At 34.1% G+C, this 27,822-nt stretch overlaps 1 protein-coding gene and 1 long non-coding RNA gene across 2 annotated transcripts; both read left to right on the top strand.

The window, feature by feature from the left end:
• The first annotated feature begins 466 nt into the window (after nt 1–466).
• On the top strand, nt 467–1,089 carry LOC126720999 (uncharacterized). Its single transcript, XR_007653767.1, has 2 exons — nt 467–662; nt 816–1,089. It is a non-coding gene; the product is annotated as an uncharacterized LOC126720999 (long non-coding RNA).
• A 15,761-nt stretch (nt 1,090–16,850) lies between these two features.
• Nucleotides 16,851–21,950, top strand: LOC126720998 (disease resistance protein RGA2-like). Its single transcript, XM_050423940.1, has 4 exons — nt 16,851–20,732; nt 20,819–20,952; nt 21,071–21,137; nt 21,351–21,950. Exon 1 carries the CDS (start codon nt 17,019–17,021, stop codon nt 20,727–20,729), a length of 3,711 nt encoding a protein of 1,236 aa, XP_050279897.1. The 5' UTR covers nt 16,851–17,018; the 3' UTR covers nt 20,730–20,732; nt 20,819–20,952; nt 21,071–21,137; nt 21,351–21,950.
• Nucleotides 21,951–27,822: the final 5,872 nt, after the last annotated feature.

Here is a 27,822-nt window from a genome sequence, read left to right as displayed (position 1 = left end):
TTTTTTTTTTTTCTTTTCCTTAACTGGGGCCATTCAATAATATATTTCATTTTATTAATTTGTAGTGTTAAATTATATTTTATTAATTTGAAGTATTATATTAACTCTTATTAATTATTAAATTATACTCATTAATTTGTAGTATTAAAAAGATATTTACATTATTATTATTATTATTATATAGACTATATATATTTATATAGGTAAAGTATATTTATAAAATGTATTTTGCCTTGGTGCTAAGCACGAGTGTGATTCTACCTCATGTCCCAGGTTCGAATCTTCTGAACAGCTGTTTTTTTTTTCATTTTTTATGTTTCTATCAAACCAACCAGTATATATTAAATATTTATATGTGCAAAATGTTTCAGGATGTGTACCACTAGTCTAGTGGTAAGACACGTGTGTTACTATACTTGGCCCAAGTTCGAGCCTTGCTTAAAACGCTTTATTAATTTTATTTTTTTCTCTCCTTCAAAACTACGTCGTTTTATACATCAACTTAAAACATAAAAAAAAAACCCTACTCTTTACATTTAACTTCAGCCGCCTCACGCCCTCACCCTCATTCTTTTCTTTTCTTCTCTACACAGACGCTCTGTTTCTCTGTTACTTGATTCTCTGTTACTATAAACTGATTTTTTTATTACTCGCACAAATCGGTACGTTCATCTTCAGCTTTGTTTCAAAAAAAAGCGAAGATCGATCGGTTTTGTTAGTTTTTATTTTTTTGCTTAGTTTGATGATTTTTGGATGTGGATCTGACTAGATCTGTTGTGTTTTCTCTTTGTTGTTGTGGTTTTTGTTGTTTTCAGATCATCAACGACTATATTTTGTGAAACCAGTAGATCTAGAGGATTCGGATTCGTCACCTTCAGCAACGAGAAGTCAATGAGGGACGCGATCGAAGGAATGAACGGCCAGAACCTTGACGGCCGCAACATCACAGTCAACGAGGCTTAGTCTCGCGATAACGGAGGCGACGGTGGTGGCGGAGGCTACAGCCGTGGCGGAGGTGGTTACGGAGGCGACGGTGTTGTTACATTTATTTATAGTTTTTTTATTCAATTAATTATGTTCTTTGATCAATTGCTTTTTCTTTTTCTTTTTCTTTGAAATTTTAAAGTTTGAAAGTATTAATTTTAAAAATTTTAATTTTAATTTAAAAAAAAAAACTTTTGATTACCGAAAATTAATTTTTGGTAATCAAAGTTTTTTTTTTTTTTTAAAAAAAATTTAAGGGTATATAGCCGCGTTTTAAACGTGGCCTAAGGTTAAACCTTGGGCCGCGTTTAAAACGCAGCCCAAGACCACAACCTTAGGCCGCATTTTAAACGCGGCCCAAGACCACAACCTTAGGCCGCGTTTTAAACGCGGCTATAGGACCCGGTCTTGGGCCGCGGTTAAAAAGTGTGGCCATAGGACCGTGAGTCCTATAGTCACAGGTTTTAAGCCACGCTAGTAAGCGTGGCCTAAAAAAACGCAGCTATAGGCTATAGCCACGTTTTTTTGACATATAGCCACGTTTTAAAAACGCGGCCATAGAACCTTTTTTTTGTAGTGATTGATGGGATGCAATTGATGATATTTAGGGAGTTGGAGATTGTTGATTCGAAGTAGCACCACCCTAAATAAAAATTATGATTAGTTTATAAATTCATATAAAAACCATATGGAATAACACAACAATACTAACTATAACAAAAAAAAATGTAAACATCAAATATATTTATAAATAAAACATTAAAATTTAATACTGAACTAAATTATGAAGCATAATGATTTTGCATTTGTTGAAGCATACTATCCATCTGGGTCATTCGCTTAGAATGAGTAATTTTCTCTTTCAAAGTAGCCACTCCATTCTTCAATTGAGTTATTTCAGTGTCCCTTTCTTAAGTTGATTGTATATGAATGTCCACAGTAGTATTCTGGCTACACTCATTACCCATCACTTTAGCAAAGTCTCCATTTGGTGCCCATGCAATATATATATATATATATATATCACTCAAGTAAGCAAAATAATTATAAGCAAATAAAATTCTATATACATTTTTAAAATCTAACCTTTTTAGCTAGGTTTTCAATTTTTAATCTTATAAACTGTAAGGTTGCATTTATTCAATCATGTGTTGGCCTTATTCCGTGCCACATTTGCTTGTAATTTAGCAGTTAGATACCCTGTATTTAGGTGGGAATTATGTAAGGGTAGTGTGTGAGAAAATGTGAAGAAATCTCAAGAAGTGTGCAATTCAAGGGAATCTCGCGACAGGATCTCGCGACTGGTAAGTCGCTAGAATGGCACACGTGAGAAGCACGCAGAGGGAGCTGAAGGGTCACGACAGCTGGAGCACTACAAGACAAAATTTCCAGTTTGGCCAGGCAGTTAGCTTGCGACTCAAACTCACAACTCATTCCAGTCACGAGCTCGAGTCGCCAGAATGCTCTGTTTGTTGAAAACTGACCTTTCACATTCCTCATACACCCTACTATAAATACCTTATACCCACGAAATGTAGAGAGTTTCCAGAGAGAATTTTGAGCAAGAAACCCTAGAGAAAAACAAGATTGACTCATCCACAATCTTCATCATTTGATTCTCCAAATTCCTCTACTCTTACTCTCTCCATTGACATATCTTTGAGAGGTACATTTAGCCAAATTCTTATCTCACCATACCCATATCAGTGAGGAGGTATTTTGGTGCTTGGGAAGCAGTTCAGAAGAGACCAATTCATTTTGGTTGATGCAATGGGCTATTATGGGATCCGGTAAGCTAGAGAAGACAAGGTTCAGCGTAATCCTATTGGATCAAGAAGCTTGGAGGGCTTAGGTGTATTGGGTAGATTAGGCTTGGAGGGTCTTCTACTATTCATGTATCCCAACTTTATTCTCTAGTGGATTATTGACCACTTGGAGGGCAGCGGAGAGGTTTTTCGCCGAGTACTTCAATTCATCTTCAATAACACATCGTCGTGTTATCTTTGTGCTTGCATCTCTCTTCCTTTACTCTTTATCATTTAATTGCTGCTGTGTTTGTGATTAATTATGGTTTAGAATATTTTACCAATTTGGGTTTAGCTTATATTCATATTCCGCGCATATATTGTTTGTTTATAAGCTTAAGTTGGTAATTTTGATTTTGGGGGTCTAAACGTTCATTGGTGTTTTTATACGCTAATTAAACTTTCAATTGGTATCAGAGCGGGTACACTTGTTGTGATTTAATTACCTTAGTGCGATCCTTGACCCCATTGAGATAGATCAGTCTCAATCACTCAATGCTCCACCATATTTTGATGGAAACAACTATGCATTTTGGTTTGATAATGTATGGACCGCATTTTTAGTAGTAGCAACTATGTGATGTGTATCATTGGGATCATTAACAGCTCTCTGAGTGGCAATTTGGTCATACTGAGCTTCAAACTCAAAACAAGTGGTCTTTTGTGTGACATGCTCAGTTGGATTATCATAGTTAGCATCACCGTTGTTCATTGGCCGAGAAGGAATATGTTGGTCCTCAGTTGCAACATGGGTATATGGAGCATGATAGTCAACACTGCAAATGTTGATTGGGGAATGAGCCGCATCTTGAGAATAATGACCAGTATGAGTGGCATATGGATCATGGAAGTGCCTGCCATGTGAATAACTAAACGATGCACTCGATTCTTCGTTGGCATATCGAATGGGAAAAACATATCGGTGGCTTCTTATAGGCTTTACACCCACGTATAACTCTGCACCTACAAATTCATATTGGCGGTCTAACATATCGAATATTGCATTGACACTATTATCATCTTCTACCAAAACTTGCTGGTAAGTCACAGGATGTGGATGACATTGAAAAGGAAATCTATACCAAATAGTCAATTTTGAATCTTCTCTGTTTATATGAAGCGTGGATGCTACTCCATCACATAAATCTTCATATGTAACACCCCGGCTTAATGGAAGCATAGAAGGAGGTGACCCTTAGTAATAAACCCTATTTTCTCCATGTTTAATTATTCCAACGGAATGGATGAGAAAAATGAACAACTTTTTTGCCATCTACACTAAAACATAATAATAGTATTAATAAATTAATACTACACAATCATTACAATGCAATACAGGAAGGTAATCCATTAAAAATATTCACTGATAATAATAGTATTAAATTATTTTTTATTAAGGTTTATGAACGTATACTAACCTTTTTTTTTTTTTTGGTTTTCTTATAGCATACGTGTATATTATAGGCTAACAAACTAAGTATTTCTTTAAGGAAATATATGTCAATTTTGAAATCTAGGCAAGAATTCATGGACAAATAATTTAAAACATATCATACAAATCAGTTCATGTTGCAAAGCACATAATACAAAAACAAGATTTGCATGAACAAATAATTTAACAAAAACAAGATTTTCATGCTTAGCTATGCCCTTAAAACATATCAACATGAATATTATAAAAAGAAAAGTAACTACTTAAAAAATATAACTCACCTTCTAAGAGATAATGAACGAATAGATATTTGCAAGTGTTGTTACTTATAGTTGTTTGTAGAATGTATGGCACGCATGATTTGAAAATGATTGGTAAAATTATGAGGGGAATAAGAGTGGAGAAGAAGGTTGATGGAATTTATAGGAGAAAAAGAGTAGAAAATAAGAACCGTGGAAATTTCAGTGACATTAGTGCTGTTTAAATAGGATGCAAGTTTTATATCAGTTAAATTCTTAGATTTTATACTGTATAATAAGATACACAATTGACCAAATACAACACAACACAGATAGGACACTCTAGTACAAATAAATTACTTAACTATAAACATATATTCACTACAAAGAATCTCTGCAAAAATCTCAATTTCTTTGTTCTTTTTGTTTTACAGCGTGCACATCAATCATTTTTTTCTTCCATATTGTAAGAATTTATGTACTTTCTTTGGATTTTTAGGTTTACAATGTGCACATCCATCATTTTTTTCTTTCCTATTGTAAGAATCTATATACTTCCTTTGTTTTTTTGTTTACAGCATACATATTAATCATTTTTTTCTTCTATAAGAATTTATGTACTTTTTTTTGTTTTTGTTTATAGCGTGTACTTTAGAATAAGAATCAATGTACTCATTGTGCTTGAATCAATCCTTATAGGGTGCTTTTACCATAAAAGAACATGACAAACCAAACTGCTTCGGTCAAAAAAATACTGAAAGAATAAGAATATCCGAACTTTTTTTTTATATCTCTCTCCTCTATTTCGGCAATGCCATTGCCACAAACCAGATGAGATGAGGAGTTAAGGTGATTAATTGATTGACTCTTTGTTTTTTTTTTTTTTGTTTTTTTTTTTTTTGTTTACTTTCTTTGCTTTTTTTTTTGTTCACAGCGTGCATTTAATATTTTTTTTTTTTTCTTTGCTTTTTTTTTTTTTTTTTTTTTTTTTTTTTTTTTTTGTTTACAGCGTGCACATCAATCAGTTTTTTCTTTCGTGTTGTAAAAATCTATGTACTTTCTTTACTTTTTTGGGTTTACAGTGTGCACATCAATCATTTTTTTCTTTTCTAATGTAAGAATCTATATACTTTCTTTGTATTGCTTGTTTACACCGTGCACATCAATTAATTTTTTTTAATAAGAATCTATGTACTTTTTTTTGTTTTTGTTTACAGTGTGCACTTTAGAATAAGATTCAATGTACTCATTGTACTTGAATCTATCCTTATCTGTTTCGTAGGCCACTTTTACCATAAAAGAACATGACAAACCAAACTGTTTCGGTCAAAAAAATACTGAAAGAAAGAATAAGAATATGCGTACTTTTTTTTATATCTCTCTCCTCTATTTCGGTAATGCCATTGCCACAAACCAATTGCAACCAAAATTTTTTTTTTCTCCTATTTCGACAATGCCATTGCCACAAATTCATTGCCACATTTTTTCCCCTCTATTTCGGCAATGGCATTGCCACAAACCAATTGAAACAATTTTTTTTCCCTCCTATTTCGGCAATGCCAATGCCACAAATCCATTCCACAATTTTATTTTATTTTGAGAAATGATAAGTGCACACAATTTTTACAACAAATTTTAAGTGGCAGGTTGTTATTATTTGATTAAAAAAGTAATCTCAGTGTTAAATTCAAATTTGAACTAATAATAACTAATCACCTGTGATTTGTTATGAAAATGTTGTAAAAATATTGTGAACGTAACACTTTTTTTTTTTAATTCCTCCCCAGATTTTGGCAACCACTATTTTTTTTCCCTCCCATTTTCGGCAATGGCATTGCCACAATTGCCAAAAAAAAAAAAAAAATTCACCTATTTCAGCAATGCTATTGCCACAATTTCATTCCAATTTTTTTTCCCTCCCATTTTCGGCAATGGCATTGCCACAATTACCAAAGAAAAATTTCACCTATTTCAGCAATATTTTTACAACAAATTTTAAGTGGCAAGTTGTTATTGTTGGATTAAAAAAGTAATCTCAGTGTTAAATTCAAATTTGAACTAATAATAACTAATCACCCATGATTTGTTGTGAAAATGTTATAAAAATATTGTGAATGTAACACTTTTTTTTTTTTTTTTTAATTCCTCCCTAGATTTCGGCAACCACAAATTTTTTTTTCCTCCCATTTTCGGCAATGGCGTTGCCACAATTGCCAAAAAAAAATTTCACCTATTTCGGCAATGCCATTGTCACAATTTCATTCCAATTTTTTTTCCCTCCCATTTTCGGCAATGGCATTGCCACAATTACCAAAAAAAAAAAATTTCACCTATTTTGGCAATACCATTGCCACAATTCCCTTCCTTTTTTTTTCCTCACATTTTCAGCAATGGTATTGCCACAATTGCCAAAAAAAAATTTCACCTATTTCGACAATGCCATTGCCACAATTCCATTCCAATTTTTTCCCCTCACAAATTTTTTCTCCCATTTCGGCAATGCCATTGCCACAATTCCATTCCATTTTTTTCCCCTCCCATTTTTGGCAATGGCATTGCCACAATTGCCACACAAAAAAAAAAAAAATTCGGCAATGCCATTCCATTTTTTCCCCTCACATTTTCGGCAATGGCATTACCACAATTGCAAAAAAAAAAAAAAAAAAAAAAAAAAAAAAAATTGCCATTGCCACAATTCCATTCTTTATTTTTTTTTTAAAAGAAATGATAAGTGCACACTATTTTTACAACAAATTTTAAGCGGCAGGTTGTTATTGTTGGATTAAAAAACTAATCTCAGTGTTAAATTCAAATTTGAACTAATAATAACTAATCACCTGTGATTTGTTATGAAAATGTTGTAAAAATATTATGAACGTAACACTTTTTTTTTAATTCCTCCCTATATTTCGGCAACCACTATTTTTATCCCCTCCCATTTTCGGCAATGGCATTGCGACAATTGACAAAAAAAATTTTCACCTATTTCGGCAATGCCATTGCCACAATTTCATTCCTTTTTTTTTTTTTTTTTTTTTAAGAAATGATAAGTGTACAAAATTTTTACAATATTTTTACAACAAATTTTAAGTGGCAAGTTGTTATTGTTGGATTAAAAAAGTAATCTCAGTGTTAAATTCAAATTTGAACTAATAATAACTAATCACTTGTGATTTGTTGAGAAAATATTGTGGACGTAACACTTTTTTTTTTAATTACTCCCCAGATTTCGGCCACCACTTTTTTTTTTCCCTCCCATTGTCGGCAATGGCATTGCCACAATTGCCACAATTTTTTTTTCCCTATTTCGAAAATGGCATTGCTGCAATTGGTTTTTTCTTTTTTTGAGCACTTCGCACTTCGAGCACACAGGACACACTCGGGCAGGCAATTTGGGTAGTAGGAATTTCAGTAATATCGTTGCTAAAATTCAAAATTTTCTCTCTCCCGCTTTTCCTCTTTCTCTCTCATACTTTTGTTGAATTTCGATAACACCGTTGCCGAAATTCACTCTCTTTCCTCATTTCCCTAAATAAGTTGGAACAGTACCTATAACGCAAATAAATTTCGGATTTAGCAATATTCAGCCAAAAGACTCGGGGAAAGATGTTTCCAATTCATTTTACTTTTTTTCAAATCTATTTTACACTTACTTGTATACGTCTATACAAATAAAGTTTGACTCCAAATATGTTTCAACCACCAATAAGAACATAATATGTGTCCTACAATGTGCAATGCATATAACTCACTTAATCCAACTAATTAATTGAGTTATGTGCATTGCACGTGACGGAATACATGTCATGTTCTAATTGTGGTTGATAGTGATGGCTCTAAGATTTTTTTCTAGGGAAATTAGCATTGGCGGAGTTAGGAATTTATTGTGGGTTGGGAAGTAAAAAATAAAATGACTAAATTTTTTTTTTTCTTTGCATACCACTTCCATATAATTTAGTATACGATACAACTATATTTTACAATAGTCTAAAAACTTATTAATAGTTTATACATTTGTAAGACAACAACAATTAAATGCATAAACAAATAAAATTAAATAACTAATCATGCATTATTGTCAAATAACTAATCATACATTTAATAAAACACAAATGTAAAAAGCCCTCTCTTAGAGCATCTCCAGCAGACTCAGCAAATTTTTGTACTGTTTGGAGAATAAACTGTGACTTTTACATTTATCTACCCACTTTTTTAAATACACTTTCTAACAGACTCTTTATCTCATTTTTTATCTCATTTAAATATTATTTCTTCATTTATTATTTATTATTTTTTTAACAACTATACATCTTTCAATATTTTTTTATTCTACACCTAATTATTATAATAGAAAAAAAGTTTTGAAAAATGAACCGTAGCTCATCAGAGTTGATGAGCTACTGTTTATTAGCAAAAAAAAAATTGAGGGATAGAGAGGCTGTTGGAACCTCTTTTTTTGCTCTCACTCTCTATTATAGAGAGTTTTTTGTACCATTGGAGATGCTCTTGGTAACTTACTGCTGCTCACGTCAACGTTGTCGCCACCATTTCTGCTCCATGTTGACAGTTATAAGTTATCATTCCCAGGTTTCGGCGAGCTCCTCCTCTCTCCTTTTTCTTTCTCTTCGCTCTCTCACCCAGATGCCTTCTGTTCTGTCTTCTATTTTAGTTCATTTTAACTTTTCTATTTCTTTTTTATTTTTCCTCCTTTTTTTGTGCGTCTGTCAGTCTATTGCCTTAACCCACGTGAAGGTCAGTTTCAACTTCAAATTTCAACTATTGAGTCCCATATATCAGTGCCATGATGTGCCATTGATCTAAAAGAAAATAGTTTATATTATTATTATTATTATTATTATTTTGATCAGTATTATTATTATTATTATTAATATTTGGCTGAATCATTGTTGTTTTTGATTTGTTAGCTAAGCTTGAAGTTTATTATTGTTATATATATATATATATATATATAAATAAATTAGTGATAATTTCGAAACGGTACACCGGTACTAACTGGTATTTAAACATTTGTTTTCTTGACCAAACAAAAATTAGTGTAATTTTTTATCAATAAAGAAAAGTGTAGCGAAAAACAACTTTATTCCGTTGTCAATGCCAAAGTAAGCCAATGTCCGAGAAATTTTTATTTTTATTTTTTTAACAAATGAGTAAAAATTTAAAACATTTTTTTATTTCTTACAAAATTAAATATTTTAAGAATAATGCTATTAACACAACAGTTTCACAAAATTTTCACCAAATAGTTAAATATTGAAAAGCTACATAAGCATTTTAATAATAACAAAATCCATGTGAGACACAAAATTTCTGAAAAGATTAATTAAAAGAAAAAATAATAATTTTTTACTAAAAAAAAATCCTTACTTTCTTTTATTTTCTTTGAATTCTTACACTTCATTATTTTCCAAACACTAACTAACAACACCCAACACCCAGCAACACCACGATATGAAATCAAATCCCAATACAGAGTGTTTAGCCAAAAAAAATACCAATCTATAATTTCCAATAACCATGGTTGAGCGTGGTGGAGCAGGAGGAGATCTGCAGTGGCTATGAGCGAGGCTTCGGTAAAGGACGTCCAACGGGAGACAGCGGATGAGGAGGATGCCGTCGTGGGCGACACGAGATCTACCTTCACTCGCTTCCAACCAATTGCAAATCTGCATCTTTGGTGCACTAACCCATTGGATTGATCCCATTGCGATTGCCATCTCTCTCGTCTTGTGTTGACGAGTAATCAGCAATTGCAACCTCACCTTCACCTTACTTCTCCTTTTCGAGCCTTCTCTTTTTCACTGATTCTAGCAATGTTATTGTAGAGATTGGTGGATTTATTTACGATAAATCACAGCTAAAAATTTCGTTTCATTTTCCGTCAAAACCAGCGTTTTCAACCAAGTAGCTACGAGCTTTGAAATCTAAATGCGATTCTTTTGCATTTTTAAAAATCGCAATTTCTTACAAATTGTAAATCCAAACACTTAGTTTTTCACATTTTTCTTATAAAACACGATTCTTTTGCATTTTTAAAATAGTAATTTCTTACAAATCGCAAAGCCAAACAATTCGTTTTTTGCATTTTCATTATAAAATGCACATTCAGGATACAGTCATTCTCACAGTCAGAATCAATCGTAAACTCAAGCCACCGTCAATCACACATTCAAGTACACAGTAAATCATCCTTCTCTAATTTGGAGAACATTTAAGGACACGGTAAATCGCCCTTTTATAATATGCGCGATTGTGAGTGAATGATGGGTTCAAGTTGTAACGACTGTCGCTAGAGGTTGATTGGGTTGCTGGTGATGGTGTCAGTGGCAACAGTTTTGTCTTGGGAGTGTTTCAGTTGTTGAGCTTGTAGTGGTTGGGATTTATTGACAGTCGATACGTGTGGGGGAGGGGTTCAATGTTGTGCGGGATTTTCTTTTTCAGAGGCCGGGATTGCAGTGGGATATATATATATATATATATATATATACAAATTTCTAGTCGACTCTATTTTACTCTCCTCTATCCTTTTTCTGTTCAAATTTGCCATTAAGAACAAAACTTAAACATAACCATTACTTGGCGGTGGCTTCCAGAAGCATAGAAAATCTTATCACCCACGTTAGTAATATCAAAAACCACGTGAGCAAATTAATATGAGAAATGAGAATATATCTTTGGGGACTAGATATTGGGAATCAAATCATTTGCTCTTGGATGGATGGATGGATGAAATCGGCCCATATCAATTCTTGTACTGTTCGGTTTAAGGTATTCCATTAGTTTGCATAGAGGTATTGGTTAAATTTTCAATTGAACCCCAAATATGTATGTCTCTTAAGTTAAAGTCTAAACCACATAACAGATTAACAGTTAACACTACACTAGTGTCTATAGCTAGAAATTGAATACATACATTTGTATAAAAAATGTAAAGTATGTGATTAATTTTACATGGTTTGAAATATAGTACCAAATTGTTGGATATAACTATGGCTTTTGAGTGGAGTTGTGATGTGCCTTTGTATTAGAACCATTTTCCCTTTCTTTTGTGTGTGTATGTTTGTTTCTCAAAAAAAAAAAAAAAAAAAAAATTGCTGGACAAAAAACCAGTTTGGAAAAAATTGGGAAAACAGGGTGGTTGAAAAAGCTGTTAGTTTAATAAATAAAAACCAAGAATTGGACTTGTTTTTAGTTTTTTGATTGTTCCCATTTTTAAAACCATATAATTTTATACTAATCCTACGACCACAAGTACTACAACTTTTACTATATTGAATTTACAAATTAATATGTCAATAATTACAAAAAGGCAATTCAAAAAAATATTCATCTATAAGCTAGTTGAACTTTACCAATCATATTCGTTGACACATAAGTTTATAAGTTTTATGTAGTAGCATTTTTTTAATTTTATGATCCAACTTCAAAAAAACATGCTCCAATTAATGAGAATATATTTCAGGCACAATTGTCTTGAGGGCCACGTTCACGTACTTTAAGAGTTAAATGAATACATCAACATAATTATTGCTAGGTATATTAGTGTCACATGGTCAAATTTTTCACTCAATTTTCTACCTGTGATGGCTCTAAGTCCCTGACTTAGTCTCAGCCAACACCACACATATATTGCAATAACACTTAAAATAGATTATATAGGGACGTATACACACACATCACACACAATATTTATAAGGAACCCACCCCCAACCTTTATTACTTAATCTCAAATACAAAGGAAACCCTTTTACAAGCCTAGAGAATTACAAAAAAAATTTCCAAGGCCAAATACACTTCGCCGTTGACACCCCTAACAGCCTTAGGATTAAATACACAGAATTAACTACTATGACAGTTACTACCTAGGTCTTGGACAATCTGCCACTTGTGTTCTGACTTAAGACACCTTCAACTGATGTTAACTTGGTCTGCTCTCCACATTTCTAGCCCTTACACAATAGGTCTGATCATTAGGAAAGCTAGGAACTGCTTGGTAACTGCCATTGCACATGCACAACCCATGTCTTAGCAGACCATGGATCCTCTACCCATCCTCTAACAGCCCACACAACATGTTTTCACACATTTTGGGAGGTTTGGCCCATGCTCAAGGCCTCCCATCAGCACTACAGCCCACATAACATGCCCACATGCAACACACAAAGTAACTTCCATCAGCCCACTAGCACTTGTCCATGCATTCATCCATCCCCCACTAGCCCAATGCTTTGCACACAACATTTGATCATCACAGTAGCCCAACCCTACCTTGCACTCAAGCCACCAAGCCCATACACAAGAACCCAACAACTAAGCCACCAATGTCATGCACTACCACATAGGGTCAGCACCACCTACTGCTGCTCGTCATCCAAAATCCATCTCTATCCACCATGGCCCTTTTCTGCTATGGCCTTGGGGCATCATGTGGAGCAAGGTGTCTCCACATGCTGTCCCCTCATCCTGCTCATCGAAGCAACTTGAGTAAGGAGATTAGGTAGGTCCCCCTTAAAGAGCTCTTAGGAGCATCGCTAGTCTGGCATGAGGAGCCATGAGTGTGTTGAGAAAACATGAAACCAAGTGATTGGCCCAATGCTGCCTAAGCACCCTCATTCCTCATGCCATCATCAACAACAAGTAAAACTCTTAACAATTAGACTAGTATTAAAAATAGGAAAAAGGTTTATTCTCGTTGAATATCTCTATTTTCCTTCTGTTTTCATTAGCTGGTGTGGGATGCGGAAGCATCAAGAAGCAGAACACATGAGGGTTCCTTGAATCCACAAGGAGAAGGGTTCGAAACCTACTTGAAAATAAAAAGACAAAAGTCTGAATTTTATTGATTGAATAATTGTTAAAAAAATGTGTACAGACTTAGGAGCCTATTTAAGGGCCCCATGAAACTTGAAAAACAAGAAAATATATTTTAAAATAACTCCTAATTAATACCTAACCATAATAGGAATCAAATTTAACCTAAAAAACAATAAAAACACCTAAAAACAAGGAAATAAATCATCTAAACCTAAAATAACATTTTTTAAGTAAAAATATCAAAATTTAAATAATTATAAAAATTAAATTGTATATTCTGTCCTACATTAGATCCCTCCACTTGAAACAAACTCGTCCTTGAGTTGATGGTTGAAATTTGAAATCTTCTGTGACAAGAGAACGAATACTTTGAATACTTCATCTTCCTTGTATTCTTACCAAACTTGAAAGTCATCAATTAGGTAACTTGAATTTCTTGTCCCTTGATCTTCATGCAATTGAAAATATTCATCAAATAAGAGTCAATGACCAAATCAAATTTTTCCACCCCAATAAAATCAATAAACTTTGTTTCAGCCTCTCCCACCAAAATAATAGGAGCTTCAACGTTGAATCATCTAACTTGACTTCATTGAGATCGTTAACAACTTCTTATATAATTCCTTCTTTAATGGTCTCTAACCTCAAGATCTTTCTCTATAATAGGGTCTTTATTAATCCCCTCCATAGTCTTGATTTCAGGTTCTTCTTCTATAACAAAGCCTTCATTAATTTCCTAAAAAATCTCTGTATTTTCTTCTTTGACTTCTACATATTCTTCAAGAAAAGTATTTTCTTCAACATGTAATTCTTCTCTTAATGGTGGAATATATGGCTCTTTAAAATAATTTAAGTGTGAATTTCTTGGCCAATAATAATCATGTATTGTATACGACAAGATTTCTTCACAATACAAAGGATAAAATTTGATAGCAAGCATCTTTTTCTTCCTTGGCCATGAGCAAATTTTTTCTTTACCTTGTCGGATTCTATCAGATTGTACTTGTTCCCACTAACATAAAGCATACTCACTAAGTTCATACAAAGCAAGCCCAACTTTCTCTCATAATAAATATTCTCAAAGTCAAATAAATCATCTAGATCAAGTAACCAATCAAGAAAATCTTCTTTATAAAAATAACCATTAAAACTTGCAATTCTTTTATAAGGCCTATATGAAATTTGCTTACCAATAGGTTGCTTGTGAGTTTTGTTTCCACGATAGTTATCTCTATTGTTTCTATGCTCCAATGACAGCACCCTAGCAAAGATATTTGTGAGTGCTAGCTATACGTCACATTATACTTGCTAAGTTTTCTGTCATCGAAATTGCTACCGTCTCATACGTCAATCACCAGACCAGGATAAGTCAAGGCTTTGATACATGGGCGGTGTTACTTTATGCTCAAGGGGTTCAATTGAACCCCCTGACTTGATTTTTTTTTTTTTTTTTTAAATTGCACATATAAATTTTTTTTTACTAGGATAATTTACCCCTGAAGATATGTTTGTACACTCTGACTTAAATTTTGCACACCCTAACCACTATTAGCCCAGCCCAAAATCAAACAACAACATAGATCACAGGTCTCTCTAAAAGTAAAAAGAGAATGTTTGTAAGTCGTAGGTATCTCTCTTTATTATAAATTTATATTATGGGTCCGTTTGGATTGAACTTATTATTGCTGAAACTGAAAACTAAAAACACTGTAGCAAAATAATTTTTAAATGTGTAAATAGTACCGTGGGACCCATTTTTAATATTTTTTAATATATAAACAGTGTATGTACAGTGTATGAACAGTACATACACTGTTCATAACAGTATATTTTGTCTCCCAAAGTCAACAAATGCGGGCAAAAGAAAAAAAAAAAAAAAAAAACACAACACTAAAACGTGGACGCAGGATTCCTTGGAATCCAAACGCCCTCTTAATATAACTTTGTTATTCAGCAAAAAAAAATATAACTTTGTTATTTTGAGTTGTGAATTATTTTTAAAAGATGTTGCCTTACCATGTTGGCAAGTCAAGAGTCACTGCCGTTTGATTCAGTCGTGTATGAAATGGTCTTGATTTCAGAACTCTCAACCCTAGCGTCAGTTGTGATGAAACCTACTTCAAAAATGCATAGGATGAGCACAATCATGACAGCTATCTCCTTGGCGACCACAAAAATTGGTGGCTATTTGCCAATTTTGTATTGATTGGTGTCTGTAGGCAACATTTTTGCTACGCTTCAACATCAGCCATTAACTTTATTGGATTAACTCAGGGATGCCGTCTATGGCACATTACCATTAACTTTAATTCTTTACAAGGCTATAAACATTTGTCACCTCTGATTCTGTTGATTTGTTAGATAGATCTTGAAATACATGTATTTTTAATCTTTAGTAATATCTTTACAACATAGCTAATATATTCAGTCTTTTTTTTTTTTTTTTTTTGGGTTCAAGGGAGTCATTAAGAAACTTAAACTAAACAAAATTTAATAATAAAAAAAAGAATTTGAATATATTGAATTCTCGAAGAAAAAAAAAACACAAATATAAGAAGTTTTATAATTTTCTTTTGAGTTTTCATATTTTAAAATTATTACAAGATAGTTTATTATCAATTGTCATTATTTATTGTTAATGTTGGTAAGTGTGACCATTTTATTTTATTAAGTTTGTATAACATTTTTAATTTTTATGAAGTTGTCATTATTTATTTGTCATTTTTTTTATAAAAAAATATTTTAAATTAAATGACAAAACTCAACCCATTGTCACCGTATTAAATTGGTGCACACATCCACATTCATCCATACATAAATAATACATTAAGTATCTACATAACTAATAAAATGCTTAAACAATTACTAATTTTACTATTTTTGATTCTTGAATCACTAACTTTATAATAAAAAGTTATTATAACTTGATAATAATATAGACACATGTAACAAACCCTCCGTATTTTCTAACTATTAAATTATATTATATTTGTAGTACACAACACACATTCACATACATCACAATTCACACAAATAACATAATAAAAAATAATACACACAATTAGTATTAGACACACACTCACACATATATGAGGGCGTTTGGATTCCAAGGAATCCTGCGTCCACGTTTTAGTGTTGCGTTTTCCTTTGTTTTTTTTTTTTTTTTTTTTTTTTTTTGCCCGCATTTGTTGACTTTGGGAGACAAAATATACTGTTATGAACAGTGTATGTACTGTTCATACACTGTACATACACTGTTTATATATTAAAAAATATTAAAAATGGGTCTCACGGTACTATTTACACATTTAAAAATTATTTTGTTACAGTATTTTCAGTTTTCAGCAACAATAAGTTCAATCCAAACGGACCCTAAAGTTCATTTATTATTATTGTGTGTGTATATATATATATATATATATATATATTTAGGTAATGTTATATATTAAAAGAATTTTTACCAAAAAAATATTAAAAGAATTATTCATCTATTATATTTATTTCAATGTAAGTGTTGTATGACTCTTATCACTATAAAATGACTGTCCACCTACCCCAACCACACACTTCTTCCTTTTTCTTCTCACCCAGCGAACCCAGTCCCACGTTTTAGATATTATTGTTTCTGTTATTCTCTGAATTCACAATTCTTCTACTGTTTCCAAATACCGAGAGCTTATTTCTGTGAATATCCTGAGAGCTTGTTATCACAGAACCAAACCAAAGATGGCTGAGAATATCCTGAGTGTTGTTGCTGAGGAAATCGTAGGCAAGCTGATTTCACTTGCTACTGAGCAGATCGGCCTTGCATGGGGCTTCAAGGAGGATCTGAAAAGGCTTCGTGATTCGTTAACCACGATTCAAGCTGTGCTGGCTGATGCAGAGAGAAGGCAAGTGAGGGAAGAGCAAGTGAGGCTTTGGCTGCGGAGGCTTAAAGACGTTTCTTATGATGCTGATGATGTGCTGGATGACCTTGCTTATGAGATTCTCCGGAGAAAGGTAGAGATCCGAAACCAAATGAAGAGAAAGGTATGCTTCTTCTTTTCCGTTTCAAACCCCATTGCATTCCGTTTCAAGATGGCCAACAAAGTTAAGAATATTCATGAATCGCTAAGAACGATTATTGATGAGGCAAATAAATATGAATTTACTAGAGCAGGACCATTAAATGCAAATCTTGAGATGATCCCAAACCGAGAGCGAGAGACAGACTCCTCTCTTGATCCTTCAGAAGTTGTGGGAAGGGAACATGATGCCTCAGAAATAGTAAAGTTGTTGCTTAATGCCGTCAGTCAACAACTCTCGGTCATTCCAATTGTAGGAATGGCAGGTTTGGGAAAGACAACTTTAGCAAAACAAGTGTATAATAATGAGCTAGTACAGAAACATTTTAATGAAAAAATATGGGTATGTGTCTCTGATAATTTCAGTAATAAAAGGATCTTGAGCCAGATTCTTGAATCTCTTACCCATAGCTCATGTACATTAGAGAATAAGAATGCAATATATGAAAGCCTTAAAGAAAAGTTACATGGTAAAAGATATCTTCTTGTACTTGATGATGTATGGAATGAAGATTCTCATGAATGGGATACTTTAAAGGAGAGCTTGTTAGGAATTAATCCAAATATTGGAAATAATATTATTGTAACAACCCGTAGTGACAAAGTAGCAGAAATCATGCGAACACTTCCCAAACATAACATGAAAAACTTATTAAACAAAGAATGTTGGGAAATAATCAAGAACAGAGTATCTACAAAAGAAAGAATTCCATTAACACAAGAATTGGAGGATATTGGAATGGAGATAGCTAAAAGATGTCATGGGATTCCATTAGTTGCAAAGGTTATAGGAGGCTCGATGTCTTGGAAGATTGAGGAAAGTGAATGGTTGAAAATTCAAAAGAGTATGGTTTGGAATTCCCAAGATGATAATGAATGTATCTTATCAATACTAAAATTAAGCTTCGATCATCTTTATCCACCATCTCTAAAAAAGTGTTTCGCATATTGTGCAATTTTTCCTAAAGATTATGCCATGGGAAGGGAAGAACTAGTTCAACATTGGATGGCTGAAGGGTTCCTTCAACCATCTCAAAGACATTTTTCAATGGAGGATATTGGTTTTGAGTATTTCGATATTTTATTGGGGAATTCCTTATTCCAAGATATAGAAAGGGACAACTATGGTGATATTATAAGTTGCAAGATGCATGATCTTATACACGATCTTGCCCTCTCAATTTCAAAATGGGAAACCTTGCATGTAGAGGGCATAGTGGGGGGTGACACTGATATGTCTCATATTCGACGTTTATCTCTTATATACAATGACCAAACAACACCAACAATCTCACTATCTAGCAATGACATGGGTAGATTGCGCACAATTTTTTCTATTCATGCTAATCTTGGCAACAGTTTACTGGTTGTAAAATGTGTACGTGGTCTAACTTTATTCGGACGACATGTAGACGAGTTGCCCAAGTCAATTGGTGAGTTTAGACATTTGAGGCTTCTCTGCATCGAGCGAACCAACATCAAAGCATTACCTAATTCTGTTACCAAGCTCTACAACTTACAGGCTCTAATAATCAAGTATTGTCATCTTCTTGAAGAGCTCCCAAATGATCTACAAAATTTGACTAACTTGAGACATATTAACATTAGCCATAAGTACATAAAACAATTGCCAATCAATATAGGCAATTTGACTTGCCTTCAAACATTGTCTTTCTTTGTCGTTGGTCAAGATGATGGTCATCGAATTAAAGAAGTGGGATGCTTAAGCCAACTCAGAGGAGGATTATGTATCTACAATTTGGAGCATGTGAGAGATAAAGAAGAAGCCAAAACTGCAAATTTAATGGGAAAGACAGGAGTGCACAAATTGGGATTCCATTGGAGTAGTGAAAGAGAAGGCAACAATAATGATGAGGATGTACTGGAAGGCCTTCGACCTCACCAACATTTGAAAAGCTTAGATATAAAAAATTTTAGGGGTGAGAAGTTGCCTTCATGGATATTGGCACGTGATAACTATAGTGATGGGTTTCTTTTGGACCACCTGTTGGAAATTCGTCTTAAAAACTGTGACAAGTGCAACAAGATTCCTACACTTGGGCATTTACTTCATCTCAAGGTTCTTGAAATAGAGGGAATGGATAATGTGACATGCATAGGAACAGAATTTTACATTAATTATAGTGGTGAGAGATCAAGTAATAGTGGTGGTGGTAGTTGCAGAAAAGTGGTGTTCCCAGCTTTGAAAATACTTGTTTTGGCGAAGTTGCCCAACCTAGTGGAATGGAAGGACGTGTTGGAGTTGACAACAATAGAAACGGTGTTTCCTTGTCTTGAGGAGTTGACCATTAAATCATGTGGCCAATTGACAAGTGCTCCATATCATTTTCCAACTCTTAAGGAGTTACGGATTTCTGGTATCAAAAGCACGGCATTTGAAAGGATTATTAGCAAGCTTTCCACACTCGCCTCCCTCGGAATTTCGCATATTTCAGAACTTGTTTGTTTGCGAGAGCAGTTATTCCAGAATAATAGGAGTCTCATGTCTATATGCATAGATAATTGTTTTGATTTGGTGTCCATCTCGCCGCATGAAGATGCAACCTCTCTCCAATCAATCATAATAGGAGATGTAACCTTTCCTTCTCTTGAGACATTTGAAGTAAGTGATTGTCCTAATTTGAGATCCTTTCCAAGTCTACAAGGAGCAGGGTCCCGTCTCCGAAGTTTGACGATATCATGTGGTGATGAGGTTCTACCAACTGGGTTACAATCCTGCACGTCTCTTTCAAAATTGATTATAGAGTGTCCAAATCTGATATCAATTCCAGAACTAAGAGAATTGCATTCTCTTATGGATTTACAAATTTTTGATTGTTCTAATCTGAAATCAATTCCAGATCTAAGAGAATTACATTCTCTCACCCATCTATGCATTGTCGGTTGCAAAAAGTTAACGTGTCTGCCAGATGAGTTAAAATGCGTCACCCGCTTAAAGTCTTTGATGATTGGTAGGTTTTGTGAAGAGTTGGATGCGTTCCCCAGTCTCAGTTCCATCAAACACTTGCACACGTCTCTTGATAGACTAATATTGGTTGGGTGGGAGAAACTTAACTCTCTCCCGGATGAAATACAATGCTTCACTTACCTTAAACATCTGTGCATTGGCAGCTTTGATGGACTGGAAGCTTTGCCTGAGTGGTTGTGCAACTTTTCTTCTCTTCAATTATTGAAACTTCGACTCTGCAAGAAGCTGATGTATCTGCCCACATCACAAGCCATGCAACACCTCACTAAATTAGAATCATTGTTGATTATTAAATGTCCCAAATTAAAGGAAAGATGTGCAAGAGGTAGCGGGGCAGAGTGGTCCAAAATTGCCCATATTCAAGATGTCAGATTTAGAGATTGAGCGGTAAGTTTACACATACCTCAAATCATCTTTCTTCAGTTTTCCCAATTTCTTAATTGCCCCTAATTTCTTCCTTTTTCTTTCTTCAGTTTTCCCCTATATTCTTAATTGCACCTAATTACGAGAAGAAGTAATTAATCTTATGGAATTATTTAATACCAAAAGGTAGCTGCGCAGATTTGTCCACAGCTTTAATGTTATTAAAGAGGAAGCAACTTGAGTTGTAAGTTTACTTATACCTTATATCATCTTTTCTTCTTTTCTATGATAATCTCATTTCTGCCCCAAATTCTTGCTCTTTCTCGTTTTCATCCTTATTTTTACATCTCTATTGTGTATAGCTGGAGGCAAAATCAATCAACTAATCCATTCTCAACTGTCAGAGCTAACGGTAGTTCATAAGAGCCGGTAAGTTTTCTTAAGTTTTACTCAATAAAACAAAAAAGAAAAAAAAAATTGTTAATCAATAGTTTTCTTATAAAATTAATTTGGTATGATTAGAGTTGGTACTAGGCTGTTACTCAATTGGGACAAGCCTTTATGAGATCTATAATGCAATACATTTAACAATCTAACTTGCCAAGTCACCACTAACCTCAAATTTTTTCCCTCTGTTTTTAGATAGCCATTCATTTATTAGCATACATATGGTGGAAACTGCAGATATTTTACTGTCGCCATTGAAGGTAAGGACGTGCCACGGGAAAAAGAGCTCGCTGGTCCAAGTTTGTCAATATTAAATGAAAATAGAATGTTAGATCATCCAACAGACTTCCACTGGTGAGTCTATCTCTCTTTTACTATTAAATTTTTTTTTTTTTTTTTGAGCTTCAAATACTCAATGATCTGCTTGTGACAGCTTGTCTTTCATGACATATCCACTTTCTTGAAGTTATTCACAAAAATTGGGGCCAAAATAGCCAAATATCACATCTTTTAGAAATTTTTAGCAAAAAAACACTGTTTCGAAAATACATGGCAAACTACCACTTTTTCTAGAACTCGAGTTCCTCATCAGTTCTACCACCGTGGCACTGTTGAGTTGGAATTTGTGCAATTAAAAAAAATTATGTGGTACTCAAGCTTGGTAAACTTGAGTACCATGCAACACAATACTCGAGTATACCAGGCTCGAGTACCTTTTATAAATAAAATGCAGAAAATTTTATTTCTATGGTACTCGAGTTTACCAAACTCGAGTACTGTGTAATTTTTTTTATTTTTTTTGTCTGGGGATAATCAACAAATAAACATAAAGATAAAAATAAGTAGCTTTTTTTTTATTTTTTTTATTTATTTAAATAAAAGCATTGTAAAATATAGAGATTTTAATTTCTACATTAATTAAAATTGTTCATTGTTTTCTCATAAAAATTATTCACTGTTTTTTGTATAAACAATTTCTATGATTTTGCATGAAATTATTTTATGTTCAGCATTATTTAAGAAATTGTTCTCTCTTTTTTACATAAATTATTTTCTGTTAACTGTTTTCTCATAAAACACCTAGTGAAATCATTTTTTCTAAATTTAAACACTAAATCTGAATGCTTTTTCATATTTGAATTTCACAATAATCAAATATATTTTTCTACATTGATAAAATCTGTTTCTACATTAATAAAATTTTCTCTCTGCACATCATATTTACTGTATATTCAAATCTGCTTACTGCATAAAATCTATTTTTTGCATTAATTAAAACTGTTCACTGTTTTCTCATAAAAATTGTTAACTGTTTTCTGCACAAACTATTTCTAGTATTCTGCATAAAATTATTTTCTGTTCAACATTATTTAAAAAATTGTTTACTCTCTTTTATGCGTATATTATTTTCTGTTCACTATTTAAGAAATTGTTCGCTGTTTTCTCATAAAACACTTAGTCAAATCGTGTTTTCTAAATTTAAAAACCAAATCTGAATGCTTTTTCATGTTTAAATTTCACAATAATCAAATTTGTTGTTCTGCATTGATAAAATCTGTTTCTACGTTAATAAAATTTGCTCTCAACACATCATGTTTACTGTATATTCAAATTTGCTTACTGCATTCATAAAATTTTTTTTTTGCATTAAGTAATATTGTTCACTGTTTTCTGCATAAACTATTTTTAGCATTGGCGCAATTATTGCACTTAAATGGTTTTTGTGTTTTTTAAAATATGTAACCATATGAATAATGGACAAACTCCATGAAAAAAAAATGAATGATTCATATAAATCACCTAATGGTAAATGCCTCGAAAAATTTGAATTTGTAAAAAAGTTCGAATTAGTTGAATGTAGAACTGTTCACTAAGTAAAACTATTTTCTGCATTAAGTAAAACTGTTCATTGTTTTCTCATGAAAATTGTTCACTATTTTCTGTATAAACTATTTCTAGTATTCTGCATAAAATTATTTTCTGTTCAGCATTATTTAAAAAATTGTTCACTCTCTTTTTTGCGTAAATTATTCTTTGTTCACTGTTAAAATTTTTTTTTGCTGTTTTCTCATAAAACACTTAGTGAAATCATGTTTTCTAAGTTTAAACACCAAATCTAAATGCTTTTTCATGTTTGAATTTCACAATGATCGAATCTATTTTTCTGCATTGATAAAATCTGTTTCTACATTAATGAAATTTGCTCTCTACACATCATGTTTACTGTATATTCGAATCTGCTTACTGCAATCCTAAAATTTGTTTTTTGCATTAAGTAAAACTGTTCACTGTTTTCTCATAAAAATTGTTTACTGTTTTCTGCATAAACTGTTTTTAGCATTGGCGCAATTATTGCACTTAAATGGTTTTTGTGTTTTTTTTTTTTTTAAATATTTAACCATATGAATAATGGACAAACTCCATGAAAGAAAAATGAATGATTCGTATAAATCACCTAATGGTAAATGCCTCGAAAAATTTGAATTTGTAAAAAAGTTCGAATTAGTTGAATGTAGAAATTCTAGAAAAATCGATGGAAAATCAATGAACGTACCAAATCGTGAAGGTGTACATAAGATGTACAGATAGTCTAGACTTGTTAAGAAATTTGATTTCGTTGAAAGTACAAAATAATGAAAATTCAATGGAAAAGTATGTACGTTTGATGTATAGATCATATGAATTTGTTTAAAAATTTGAATTCGTTGAATGTACAAAACTGTGAAAACTCAAGGAAAAATTGTGTACATTAGATGTACAGATAGTACGAATTTGTTGAAAAATTTGAATTCGTTGATTGTGTAAAATCGTGAAAATTCAAATGAAAATTGAAGAACATAACAAATTGAGTAAACTTAATGGAAAATTAATTACATTAGATGTACAGATCATCCAAATTTGTTTCCAAATTTGAAGTCGTCAAATGTACAAAATTGTGAAAATTCAATTTAAAACTATGTACTAATGTACTAATCATCCATATTTGCTGAAAATTTCAAAATTGTTGAACATACAAAATCGTGAAATCTTAATGCAAAATTAGCCAGTACACTCAGACTAGACAAAGGAGGTTAAGGGCTAAAATAGTAAAATCCGGTCACGGCAGGCACTATAAAAAGAGAACCTTGTCATGAACAAAAAAAGGAGAGCAACAACGGGAACCATAACTAAGAAATAGGAATTCGAAAAGAGATACCAGGAAATAGAAAAGAAATGAGTGTGAGGGAAAGAAAGAAAACAACCAGAAAGAAAATAGAGGGAGAGTTAGAACGGTAGGCATGCACCGGTAGATTGATTCCCTCTCTCCCTCATGAAATCCTGCTTTCTGTCAAAACCAAAAGGAGCCCTTGTGCGTCAACCATTCAGGTCCGTTTCCCTCAATGTAGTTAATCTCCATGGCAGGACTTTCCTAGGAGATTAATTGCGTTGAGAAGGAACGTTCTTTCCTCTCTGATTTTGCTCCTACGGACCAGATTTAAACTAATTTCTTTATCTCCTGATTAACCCATACATATTACTATTTGCTCTCTTTTGTTCTTTCTTTTTTGTAAAAGTGATTATTATTACTGTGATTGTGCTTGGGATCATTTGGTCATTTCCTACTAAGTAGCCAGATATTTTATTTCTTTGTTATTATGTCTGTCTGCCACGACTTATCTGAAACAACTCTGTCTGCCGCAAGCACGTTCCTGGCAAACCAGGCATAGTTTGCGCACAAGCCGGACCAAATTGAGTTGCAGTTGGACCGGTCCCAACTCTCTTATCTAGAAAACTTGGGCCTAGTGCAGCAGGAAGCAGCCCAACACTATTAGCACAGCCCACTACTTTACAATGGTCACAGAGGCTTTGGTAGGCATTGCCTCTAGAATAGGAGTGGAGTGTCTCACTGTAGAAGCCAGAGTCAACAAAGTTTTCCTACAAGACACCAATGAGATTACCTTCAATGATGAAGACATTTAGGTGAGGTACTTAGACCACAAGAGGCCCCTCTACTTAGCAGCCTCCATAAACCAAACCCCCATTAAGAGAGCCTTAGTTGATACGGGCGCTTCAGTGAATCTCATCCCACTCAGCATGCGGCAAGCAGTAGGAATTCTAGAAAACAAGATTCAAGGATGCCCAATGGAAGTAACAGGGTTCGAAGGGAGAGACGAGTATACCGCGGGTCATATATAGCTATGGCTGAAGGTGGGCCTGATAGCCTCTTTAGCTCGCTTCCATATAGTAAAGATAGAATTTTTTTTATCATGTACTATTGGGAAGACCATGGGTACATAAACACCGCCTAATTCTGTCCACCTATCACCAGTGCGTGAAAGGGAGATTGAATGGTAGGATGATACGGAGTGCAGCAATCCCATCCCCATTTGAGCAGGCAGGAGCCCATTTGGTCGAGACCATGTTTTACGACGAATGGGCCCCGTCTGGAGAAAGCTCAGTATCTAAACCACAAGGCACTTTTGTCCCCCAAGTGGGAGGACATCTAGGATGACCTATAGCCTGACTTGAAAGAGTTGCTAATGTGGAAGAAGAAGAAAAAAGAAGCACCAACTTTGGAGCCAGATAGTACGACACAATGCGTCGAGTCCGAATACTTGGCGACAAGATAGTGTATAAATTATGAAGGTGTGCGGGGCCCACCTGCAATACGTAAGAGGGTCCTAGAGAAGGGCCACAGCATAAGAGCCTAGTATACTGTGTGGCCCAGGACGGTTTAGAAGAAGAGAGTGACGTGGAAAGTGAAAAATAGATTATGGCAGAAAAGGACACATAAGTGATGGCAGAAGAAAAGCTAGAAGAAGTTGACTTGGGCATAAACCAACAAAAACTGAGACCAATTTCAATAAGCTCAAAGTTTTCGAAAGAAGAAAAGGCAGAATTAATCTTACTGTTAAAAGAATTCAGAGATATTTTTGCATGGGAATACAACGAGATGCCTGGGTTAGACCTAGGGCTAGTAGTACATACGCTCAACGTGGATCCTAAGGGTAAGCCAGTGGCTCAGCTTGCTAAGGTGTTTCACACTGAAATAGAGAAACAGATAGTGAAAGAGGTGCAAAAGTTGTTAGCGGCCGATTTCATCAAACCAATCCAACACCTGCAATGGTTGTCCAACTTTCTTCCTGTGAAAAAGAAAAATGGGCAGATACGATGCTGTGTTGATTTTAGAAATCTTAACCGGGTCTGCCCCAAAGATGAGTTTCCATTGCCCAACATGGACTTGCTGATAGATTCTACCGTAGGAAAAGCCATGTTTTCTTTCATGGACGGGTTCAGCGAGTACAATCAGATTCGGATGGCACCAAAAGATGTAGAAAAGACTGCTTTTAGAATGCCTATTAGGAATTTCTACTACACAGTAATGCCCTTTGGGTTAAAAAATGCAAGCGCAACTTATCAATGCACAATGATTGCTATATTTCACGACATGATGCACCAAGAATTAGAAGACTATGTGGATGACATAGTGGTGAAATCGAGAAGGCGAGAAGATCATGTCAAAATGTTGAGGAAGGTATTCGAAAGGTGCAGTCTTTTCAAGTTGAGAATGAATCCATTAAAATGCACCTTTGGAGTGTTTGCTGGGAAGTTTATGGGGTTCTTGGTCCATAGCAGAGGGATAGATTTAGATCTAGCCAAGGCAGTGGCAATAGCGACCATGAAGCCACCAGCAACAGTCAAGGAGTTGAAGAGCTTCCTAGGCAAAGTCTCCTTCATCAGGAGGTTTATCCCTGGTTTAGCTTTGATCACTTTAGCTTTCACAAAGATATTAAAGAAAGGACAAAGCTTCAAGTAGGGGGAAGTACAACAAACGACTTTTCGAAAGCTACTATAGATTATGATGAACCTCTCCATGGTACAAGCGCTAGTTCATAGAAAACCATTGTTGCTTTACTTGGCCTTAAGCCCATCTGCCATTAGGGCTTTGATGGCATAGGAAGACGGAGGCAGCGTAGAACAACCAGTTTACTATGTAAGCCGTGCTCTGAAGGACGCAGAGACTCGTTATCCCCAAGCGAAAAGGGTATGCTTGGCAATCGTTTATGCATCGCAAAGGTTGCGCCATTACTTCTTGGCTTATGAGGTACACTTAATGAGGAAATCCCACGCGATTAAAGCTCTCCCGCGACAACCCATTCTATCCAGCAAATATCTTAGTGGTTATTACAATTATCACAATATAACCTGAAAGCAGGAAATCCTAAAGCGGTAAAAAGCCAGGCCATAGTAGAACTATTGGCTTAATTTCCAGGAGAGGAGGAATTCCCTCTAGATGATGAGGTACTAGGAGAAGTGGCTACAACAGAAGTGGTCGAAGAACAGTGGGCTATGAAGTTTGATGGTTCCTCTACAGTAAACTTAGGAGGCGCAGGAGTGGTCCTTTATCACAATGGTAAAGAGACCGTGGCACTCTCATTTAAGTTAGAATTTATGTGTTCTAATAATATGGCAGAATACGAGGCCTACTTGACGAGGTTGACAACAACCCTGGAGTTGGGAATTAAGCACTTAAAGGTGATAGGCGACTCCAATCTAGTGGTCTAACAAGCTAAGGGGAGTTTTTCTTTAAAGGAACCAAGTCCAGCCCTGTATAGAACACTGGCCCAAAAAGTGGAGGAAGAGTTTTCCACATTTGAAATAAAGCACACTCAGAGGAGCAAAAATC

The sequence above is a fragment of the Quercus robur genome, chromosome 4, assembly GCF_932294415.1.
Source record: "Quercus robur chromosome 4, dhQueRobu3.1, whole genome shotgun sequence".
In the NCBI taxonomy this organism is placed as follows: domain Eukaryota; kingdom Viridiplantae; phylum Streptophyta; class Magnoliopsida; order Fagales; family Fagaceae; genus Quercus; species Quercus robur.
This window is presented reverse-complemented; position numbering and strand designations above follow the sequence as displayed.

Bases quoted from the DNA above. Each gene is read 5' to 3' on its own strand.
- LOC126720998 (XM_050423940.1), top strand. From the start codon at position 17,019: ATGGCTGAGAATATCCTGAGTGTTGTTGCTGAGGAAATCGTAGGCAAG.